Source organism: Nymphaea colorata, chromosome 3, assembly GCF_008831285.2.
Source record: "Nymphaea colorata isolate Beijing-Zhang1983 chromosome 3, ASM883128v2, whole genome shotgun sequence".
NCBI lineage: Eukaryota > Viridiplantae > Streptophyta > Magnoliopsida > Nymphaeales > Nymphaeaceae > Nymphaea > Nymphaea colorata.
Genome location: NC_045140.1, coordinates 20382734 through 20393019, shown reverse-complemented (window position 1 = coordinate 20393019; position 10286 = coordinate 20382734). Strand labels below are relative to the sequence as shown.

Sequence of the window (10286 nt, the reverse complement as noted above, 5' to 3'; positions counted from 1 at the left end):
GTTCTAGTTAATGAGGAAGTTAGTGATTAGCGATTAATCAATTAATCCTAAGGGGCCATTTGGTATTAGGAACTCCTTTCAAACAATACTTGAACTCTAACGGTCTAAACACCGCTCCTAATGCCGAACGACCTCTTGATACAGCGACAGAAAATGTCTATTGAGAGCATAGAGTGAGCCTTGTAAACTTGCTTGCTGCATATGAAAGAAGCAAGGGATTGAGAAAGTGCACTCGGCAAGGCAAAGAAAGGAACAAGCAACTGTATTGGCTACCGTGAATCCATGATGCGATCGATTGTTCTCTCAATGACTTCGTGCAAATACCTTTCTCTGATTTGAACTAACCCATTGTATATAAATAAGTAAATCTAAAGGCAATTTATGCGGGTGGTGCGTGCAATGGCCCACACCTGCCTCGACAGAGATAGTCCTCACTAACCCAAGGTTCCTTGCATGCTAAGGTATGAACAATATTCGATAGTACCCTGATCTTAGGAAAAGCAACTTAAAGTAAAAAAAAAAAAGGTGGTTAAAGCATAAAGGGCCCTTAGTATTAAGAGAAGGGTGACATAAAGAGCAATGCAAGCAATTATTCTCTTGTTAGGAAAGCAAACCTCCAAGCAACTCAAACGTATGAAGATATGTATATATATATATATACATTAATATATATATATATATATGAAAAATCAACATTATGATACATATATTAAAAGTCAGTAGTGTGGAAGGTGCACTTATGATGAAGAAATAACAATGTGGAAGAAGACAAATCATAGCCCCAAGTAATGGCCGAAGCCCCAAGGCCAGAGGTTGAATACGTGCTTAGGTTAATGTCCACGGACAGCACTGCCATAAGGACAAAGCACCGATGCACAAACAAATGATTGGTCGGTACCAATCACTTGCCAAACTGGTTGCATCTATCTAGGAATGTGATCAGATTTAAATTAACATATTTATTTTTTGAATATTCACATATTTAGATTCGAATATGAATAAAAAAAAGTCATATTCGAATCCGAATCTAAAATCCGATTTCACAATTTGAATCATATTTTTACATTTGTATCTGAATCCAAATTTGAAATTTTCACAATATATGTATTAGATATAAAATATTTATGTAAAACTAAATCTGATCCAAATCCAAATTCAATCGAATATTTATACACTCTGAATGTAATTATATGTCATTTCTTAAATCCAAATCCAACACAATTTCTTAATCGAATATTTTTCTGATTTTAAGAAAATTTAAATAACATCCTTAGTCACACCCATCAAAGCCATTTAAGAGTGGTTTTGCTTTTGAGATTTGCTATACTTTTGTTGATAGGGTTCATGCGACCACATCTTTTCTTGGATTCTTAACCGCACTTTTTTGTAAGGTCTTCATCTTATTTTGGGATCCAAATCGTTATGTTGTAAATATTCGTAAATGTTGTTTAATAACGTGGGCCTCCGTCCTCCGACAGGCCGTTGGCTACTTTGAGATTAAATTAGAGAAACTTTTTTTTTTATTTTATTTTATTACAATTCTTTATCCCTTCAAAAAGAATGTGGTCTTCAGAGGTCAATTTCAACATTGTTTAAACTGGATTAAAAAAAATACAAATCGACTTAGCTTAACACGGACAACGTCAAAGCGCCGTCAAAACCCGCGACGGCAGTGGTGACAATATTGCCTATGTCTGAAATAAATAAATAACAAGGACGAAGGGCCCCACCGGCCACTAGTCGTCAGCCGCCTACTACGTCCGTACGGGCCGTCCGCCATCTTTCTTGCGTTCCTTTCTTGCGCCCGAAGCATTTGGAGAGCGCACTGAGAAGAGCGGCTTCCCTTCAGTGCTGTAAATGTTATTTATATCTGCCCTGCATATTCGGGTTTCCCACGTTGCAGACGACCCTTCGTTCTCTTCGGTGACCCTTTCTTGGTCTCTCCCGCTCGAGTGGAAGTGTGGAACGAAGTCATGGCGGTCATCGTCGGGGACGACGCCGGCGAGCGGCGGGAGGATGACTGCGGTCGGGTTGCGGTTAAGGAACCTAGGACCATCGCCCGACGGTTCGATCGATGGCTTTCCTCGCCTTTTTTGTTTTTTTTTTTTTTGCCGTTTTCAATTTCTTGTTCTTGTTGTTTGGCGCATGTTTTCAATTTTCTTTCGACGGTTTTAGGTATCAGTTGGCGTTGTGCAAGAAGGCGATGGAGGAGAACATAATCGTGTATCTGGAGACGGGGTGCGGGAAGACGCACATTGCGGTGCTTCTAATGTACGAGCTCGGCCACATGATCAGGAAGCCGCAGAAGTCCGTCTGTGTCTTCCTGGCGCCCACCGTGCATCTGGTTCAGCAGGTGCGGTGCTGTTCTCCTTATTTTCGTGCGGGGTTTTGATTGATCTTGTCGTTGAATTTCTAATGGAAGTTGTGCCTCGATACGATCGTTGATTTGCTTGAGTCCTGAATCTTGTGATCCTGTACGCGTTTTCAATGCACTATGATGATCTTGTTTTGGTTGCTGCGCGAAGTGGAAGCTAGAAATCGCTACGTCAGATCAACGAAACCGCGATTAATGGACGATTGATGTGGAGGTTCCCGCGAAGTTATTTCTGTCATAATCTTGTTGCTGAACTTGTGCTTTCTTGCACTACGATGATCGGGCATTGACCGCTGTGGGAAGTAGAAGTCGAAACTCTGTAGGTAATACATGGTTGGTGTATGCGTAGGATGCGAACACAAACTTGTATCCCGAACCTTACGGCCGACTGCACGAAGCAGAATTTGGGGTCCGGCAAATTAGATTTAAAGAACTGTGATTTCATTATTCAGGAGAAGGAGGAACCTAGTTGATACTATGAGAAATAAGAGAAGCGGTTTTTTTTGGCTGCGGCTGAATGTCGGGGAAAGAGGAAAGAAGCATAATTTTTTTTTCTTCTGGCGAATGCAACTTAGTAGATGTTTTTTGTGGACTAAATACTGATAGATAATATATGTGGATTCTGTTTCTCAGCTTCAAAAGAAGAAAATTGCCTATTGTTTGCATTCTTTGATAGCTGGTACTGGATGGACTTAGAGGTGAAGTCTTCCGTTGGATCCATGCAGAACCTAGTAGCCGATATCATTGCCTTGAAATGAAGACATGTGGAGAACTTTGGGCTTATTTGAGGCCAGCGCACACAATTCTGAAGAAATTTCAAAGGCTTAAGGCAGGCTATTTATTAAGCTTTTGTCCCTGCTACAGCATAATGGGCAAGAATAATGGCTTAATATACATTTTAACGACAAATCTGTGCCCATTGTCATTCCAGGGAAACTTCCTTTCTTTATATAAAATTTGCTATCAACTTTTGTTATAGGCCGAGCCTTTCGCCTCTTTTATCCCCTTTGCTTGATAAGTTTTGCTTATATATATATAGAACCCTGCCATGTCGCCATTCCCACATTTTGTAAAACTACTGTGTCCAAACCCATGCTACAATACCCGGACCCTTGCCAATGTGACTTAGGTTCATGGTAGATCCTATAAAAGTAGTAAAGTGGCTGAAGTTGGCAGCCACAAACTTACCATGTGAAACATGAATCGGTGGCGGTTAGGTAACCACTAAGCAACGGAGAAGTGGCCCTTCCTTGCTTAATTCCTAATGAGTGGGTGATGTGATGCCCTCATGATGTGTGCTCAAAATAGTAAGCAACTTGATGGGAATTTTTGCCAAGCGATGGGCAGCATGGGGCCGACCCATTACTCATGCCTAACCGATCAACACTCTGTAAAGGGGCCAAGACAGCCCTAAGTGAAGGGGAGGCATGGGGAAAATAGCGAGACAAATAGGAGGCAATAAAGAGGGAATTACTTGAGAAGAGCGGTTTTGTAAAAGGGTTTTGGGGTGCCCAGGTTATTTTGCCAACTATAGAGCTGATTTGCTTAGTGAAGGGACAAAGGGCAGTGATTGCCTGTTTTAAAGTCCATTGATGCCTTTGCATATGCAGTCTTCAAGTATTCTGTTGCTACACATTCATCCAATGAGATGAACAAAGGAAAAGGCTGGTAGCTTCCTTGTGGACCAAGGATCTGCGCAGGACACTAGATTGGACAAAGTTAAAAATCCAAGGATGTGACAAAGAAACCATACTATTTTGTATGTTGTACGAGGCAATTTTGATATTTTAGTTCTTGTGTGCACTGAGGTATATATTGTCTTTTTGCAGGGTACATTAAGTTTCCTTCTTGTTTGATACATATCCTCTCCACTTCTTGTGCAGCAAGCAGTGGTAATAGACCATTCAACAAATTTCAAGGTTGGAACCTATTTTGGTGCTCAAAAGCATTTGGACAATCATAAAGAATGGGAATCTGAACTTGAAAAATATGAGGTTTGTAATAACTCCTGTCTGTAGGTTTCTGTTTCTGGTCTGGTTGATACTGTTGTTCTACATGCATTTTGGTTTCCTATCAGGTACATCCACATAAATCATGAGGTGGAAATTTGCCTTGTTAAAAAGAAGAAGCAGTTTATATTTAAAAGTCTATATCTGAATAAGATTTTGCTAACTTGTTTCTAAGTTTAATTGGAAAGTTCGTCACTTGGAAGTGGGGGTTCACCTCTTTGTACTTCTGTGTATCTGAATAGCCTCTTTGCTTGTAGACCTATTAGTCCTCATAAGCCTGTAGTCGTCCATGCCTTGCTATGATTGCAAACATTGCCTGAGACGAAGTTTTAGCTGCACCACTAGTTAGATGTTTATGGCATCATTTTTTCTCTTTGTATGGAATAAGATTTGGTGATATTGTAGTTAATCCTCCAGTAAGTGAGATGTAGTTGGTGAATAAATGGAGCAGCTTAACGCTCACATCCCTTCGGCTCATTATAAGCTTGTTCATGTTTCGCTAACAGGCTCAATGAGTTGAACAATTTGACAAGCTGAGTATGAGAAAGTGATATTAGACTTACTCCATGCTCATTAATATACTTTTCAATAAGAGTCATTTTTTTGGAAAACAGGCCAGCTTGCAGTAAGCTTGCTTTGAGCTTCAATTTTCTTTTAATGAGCTCATTGGCATATGATGGGCAGTGTTGTCTTCAGTTCAACTTGTTTATTACCCTTACACATTTGCCCATTGTGTTGATTAAGCAAAAGTTTGATGTGGGCTACAACCTTGTTCAAGCCAGGTAATGGTTTATTTTCCAGCTACTTGCATGTCAGTTTCCCTTATGAAACTAAACTTGCTTCGAATTTCCCTTTCTCTTGTTCTTTAAGTCATATGGATTTGCCAAAATTGCTGCCTCACTCGAGTGACCAAGTTAACTGGTCCTGACTGGGGTGCGTCCTACCTGAAAATACAAGGAGTTGAGTGTTGTGGAGGCTGAAGGAGTTGGGTGCGGACAGTGACAGTGAACGATTTTCATTCAATTTTGGGTGTGCCTCAGACTTGACATGAAGGAGAGTCTGGTGCAGTAAAAAAAAATGTGACTGAGTCATATTTTGTCCAGTAACTGGACCTGGTCAACCTTGATTGCTATTATCATCATGTTAAGCAACAAAAAATGTTAAAAGAATATAAGAAAGGGATTAAGAAAGCTTCCTCTCCCCCTCCTCCTTCTGCTCCTCCTCCTACTCTCTCTCTCTCTCTCCAATCCAGATTGTGCCATCATCAGGTTGCATTAGCCATGGTCACGTGTGCATTAAAAATTAAAGGAAGATGTTACTTTTTGTACAAGCACGCGCGCACACACACACACACACACACACACACACACACATTGGGATTTAAAAAAACAGAAAACATATAAAAAATAACAGAAGAGATCTCAAATTATAATGTTTTGACTAATTTTGTTACTCTTGGAAACATTCAAAAATAATTTTTAAGATTCTAAAAGAAATGGAACATAAATTATACACTGAAAATATACATAAATAAGGATTTTCTTAAAGAGAAATATCATCATATTATAATTTTGCTTTTTTGCAATAATTTTACAATCTCGTGATAATTTCCCACTGAAAGCATATTACTTCTTTTTGGCAGTAAAGACACGATATTTCAAAATATCACCATTTTTTAAAGCTAGTACTCTCTATCTATCTATCTATTTATTTCGCAAGTTATTTTAAAAGATGCTGCAGCAGTGCACCCGACTCATGTGACTTACCTTCTTGGTATATGTATGGTGAATAGATGTGTTTTTCTTTGGGTTTAAGTGTTTGCCACTGTACCCATGCTTCAAGTGCCTAAAAATTCCTTTGCCAAGAAAAACGAAAGGAAACCTTACTAATGTGATGAAATTTACAATACAAGAAAATTTACATGGGGAACATAGGAGAAAAACTATAGCAATACTAGCCAATGGAGTCCAAAGTGGAGCCCATTGACATGCACTGTTGAAATAATATATGGCTGGGCTGAACGGCAACTCAGTCCAAGGCTTGGTTACACCTGAACTTTCCCAGACCATAACCCTGATACAGTCCATGGCAGGAAGAGGGTATCGGTTTCTCCTTTTGGCATGTATATGGTGCATGGATATGTTTCTCCCCATATCGGAACATTCTCTTCTAACTTCAAAATCCTTAATACCTTTTTCTGGAAAGAGGATCTGACAAAGAGACTTTGAAAAGATGGCTTTTGGAGAAAATATATCAACTTTGGTTTTGATGTAAAACAATTAAGATGGAATAGAAATAGTGGTATAGCTTAGAAGTACCACAGGGTGGGAAATGAAAATATACAGTGGCTCAAATAAGATGACGAGGATACCTGCCTTCCTTTCTGGTACTTATTGTAGAGGCGGTTAGGTATCTGATGACTGATGTTTTACATGGTTCTACAACTCTCACAGGTTCTTGTTATGACCCCTGAAATACTTCTGAGAAATCTGCACCATTGTTTCATGAGGATGGACACAATTGCACTTCTTATATTTGATGAATGTCACCATGCACAGAAGAGACATCCATATGCCCAAATCATGAAGGTGAACATCACCAACATACTGTCTTGTCTTTCAAGTAATGTGTTTTTTTATATAATTTCGTAAGTGAGTGTTATAGATGAGCTATGGCGTATGGTCATTCAGGAATTCTACAGGCATGACGACATTAAGCGACCTCATATATTTGGGTTAACAGCATCTCCAGTCATTGGAAAAGGTGATTTTACCACTTATTACTGTTTCTTCATGCTTGTCACCATAGTTCTGTGGTTTACATTTTCACGTGTATGCTATTTCTGGAACTGCATCATTCCCTTTTGAATGACTTGGAGAAACGAAGATTGGACCTGGCCATCATCTACCTGTTTTCATTTTTTTCCCCAAATAAGGATATTCTAGTTACTTCTCATGGCACCCTCAGTGGCTTGTGTATTGGCCGTCAGGACTAGCCTGATAGCCAGTTCCGGCCTCTTGCTATAAATACAGACGATGAGCTTTGATTTGTAAATAGAATTTGGCTTTTGCATTGTGCTTTTTATTGAAATTAAGCTCTTGTTTAGCTTTGCAATATTCTTGAGACTCCTGTAAGCAGTCTTGTACGTATCGTACGATACGGGGCCGTATCGTACGATACGTATCGTATCGTACGATACGTATCGTATCGTTTGCAAAATACGATACGATACACCCCCTGTATCGCAAATGGGGGTGTATCGTACTTGTATCGTACGATACGTACGATACGGGCCCCCGTATCGTACGATACGGTGCGATACGGCCCGTATCGTACGATACGGGCTGATTTCTAAAAAGGAGACTTGAAACCCATTTTTTCGAGTTTTTTTTTATAAAAACCCACCCCTTCCTCATTTCTAATCTATAGATTGTACCGTTTTATAGGGAAATCATTGATTTCCATTGTGAAATCATCGATTGTCACCGTGAAATCATCTATTAAACCATGGATTTGTGCGTGGGTGGCTGATTCCCATTGAGAGGAAATGGTTTTTTTTTTAAACCATGAAGATAAAGATGAAAAAGAATGATATTGTTATGAATTTTGATGTCTATGAAGTATGAATGATGAACCGTGAACGTGTAAGTTTATAGCATTTAGCAAAATAATAAGTATCATTATCTAAAAGACTAAACCATGTTTTTTATGAAGAATTTATTATTTTTAATTTTTTCTGATTTTTTATGAATTTTTTGATTTTTTTTAAATTTTTTCTGATTTATTATTATTATTTTTTAAAAATTTACGATACGGTTACGATACGGCGTATCTTAAAGCCCGACCGATACACCTTACGATACGCTTTTTACAACATTGCCTGTAAGTACGAACTCTCTTATCTCTTGAAGTTCTTCATTGACTATGGATTGGGTCATTTCTTTATAATTGTTGCTGTTGTTGTAGGTTAAGTTTGCTGTGGTGCGTAAGTGGGTGCATTTTCTAAAACTGTTCTATGTTTGGTAAACATTTGAAATGAATAAAAATGTTCGGTGTTGATATTTGTTAAGAGTAAAGGTGGACATTTGGAAAAGTTTCTGGATACATATAGGACATGCATGTATATATTTGTCATCAATGAATGTATTGATTTTTTGTTTGAAGTTTCCCATTATTTGCGCTAATATGCAGTTTCACTTTTAGAATTCTAAAATGATTTGCTGTAGCAGCCTGTATGTCTTTAATTTCCCTGTATACATTAATTTATTTATGTCAGTTACATCAAGAGTAAGTATGTGGGTTTGCATTTACTTTGTATGTTTTGTCTCCCTTCAAGGTGGTTCCCATCAGATGAACTACACCAAATGCATCAACACTTTAGAGCATTTACTTGATGCGAAGGTATGAAGTTCATTAACAGCAGCTAGGATGAAATGTTGCACTCTCTCTGAGATCTTCTGATACTTTATATCTAGCTACGATGAGCAAGTAACATTTTTTCTCTTTGTATTCTTGGAGTGAATAGGTCTATACCGTTGAGGACAAGGAAGAGCTTGAGCTTCTTGTTCCTTCACCAGATGTGAAGATTTATTTCTATGATCCTGCTGTTGAGAGTACATGTCAATGCACTCTGACTTTGGGGAAAAAGCTTGAGGAAATTAAGGAACAGGTAGTATTTGCAATTTTGCACCACATTTGCTTAGTGGGATAAGTAACTAACTGTAATGTCTTCTCTCCAAAAGAATTAGAATTGTTTTTTTTGTCCTCAAAATTTTTGGGGGTATTTTAGGGAATCAGTCATTTTTTTAGGACTGTTCCTTATTTTACAAATATTGACATTCTGGGAATCTTTTATTTCTGTCATCAAGGCAATCTTCGTTTGATCTTTCAGTGTATAGCAATTGCAAGAACAAGTACTAACATCCTCAAGGATTTCCAAAAGAAGGCTGGTTCAGTTAAAAGGCTCCATGACGGGTTACTGTTTTGTTTGGAAAATCTTGGGCTGTATGCTGCCACTCAAGTGAGTAGATGTTGTCTATAATCGCAGTTGCAACTTCAGCACTGTGTTATTTATTACTTAGAGTCTAAGTCTTAGACCATTCCAATCTGCTATAGAAACTTTTCCTTTTTGATTTTCCTTGAGCTTTCAAATGCGTATTTTACATTCTGCACAAGTAAGGAAAGCAATGTTGGAATGATCAACATAGTGCCGTACTGCCGTTAACTATGATTTCAAATTTTCAATTGATTATCTTGTAATGCACTTGTATCCTCTTTCCTTTAAAATTTGCCATCAATTTCATTGGTTTTCAGTTTAAGCTTGGTTCTATAGTTAATTGCTTTTAACTGCAACAGTTTGCATTTAAGCATTTTGTTAGTGTCTAGGTTTTGGTTCTAGAATCACGTCTATCAGGCCAACCCAGAAAAACGGTTTTAAATAACAGAATTGGGAGGGCGCAAGGGGGTTATCGATGTAAGAGAATATTTCCTCTGGTGAGGGTCACCCTAACTGGGTTAGGGCAGTGTGTTTGGTTGAGTATTTCTGATAGCAAGTAGAAGTTAGCAGATGATGGCCAACAAGGTATCAGAGCTAGAGGGTGGCAGAGAGAGTTACCGCTCGGGACGCCATGGCAGCCATAGAGCAACTCGATGGAAGGGGTTCAGGTCGGCAGATCATGGCTGGTTGATTGGAACAGGTGGAGAGTACCGTCGCAAGGATCAATCAAAAGTTGGACCAAGTGGACGAGAAGTTGCAGATGATACTACTAAGACAATGACAGATGAGGGTTTTGCTTGAAGAAAAGGCTTCACCACATGAGCACTTGAGTGTCTCCTGAAGACGTCTTCACAACTTGGTAGCAACAAGGACAAGAAAAACACCAGGATGACAAGGCGGAGATGCA

At 38.8% G+C, this 10286-nt stretch overlaps 1 protein-coding gene across 4 annotated transcripts in view; it reads left to right on the top strand.

Annotated features, from left to right (window-relative positions):
- Positions 1–1790: 1790 nt before the first annotated feature.
- The window catches only part of LOC116250712 (endoribonuclease Dicer homolog 4), a 45677-nt gene continuing 37181 nt past the window's right edge, over positions 1791–10286 (top strand). The window contains exons 1-8 of one of the 4 annotated variants that reach the window (XM_031624562.2): positions 1791–2065; positions 2176–2353; positions 4258–4368; positions 6837–6971; positions 7074–7146; positions 8720–8784; positions 8909–9052; positions 9275–9403. In XM_031624562.2, the coding sequence (XP_031480422.1) occupies positions 1974–2065; positions 2176–2353; positions 4258–4368; positions 6837–6971; positions 7074–7146; positions 8720–8784; positions 8909–9052; positions 9275–9403 (927 nt within the window). In that variant the 5' untranslated portion in view covers positions 1791–1973. The remainder of the gene's footprint in view (positions 2066–2175; positions 2354–4257; positions 4369–6836; positions 6972–7073; positions 7147–8719; positions 8785–8908; positions 9053–9274; positions 9404–10286) is intronic. The other 3 variants (XM_031624560.2, XM_031624559.2, XM_031624561.2) reach the window with 3 other exon arrangements.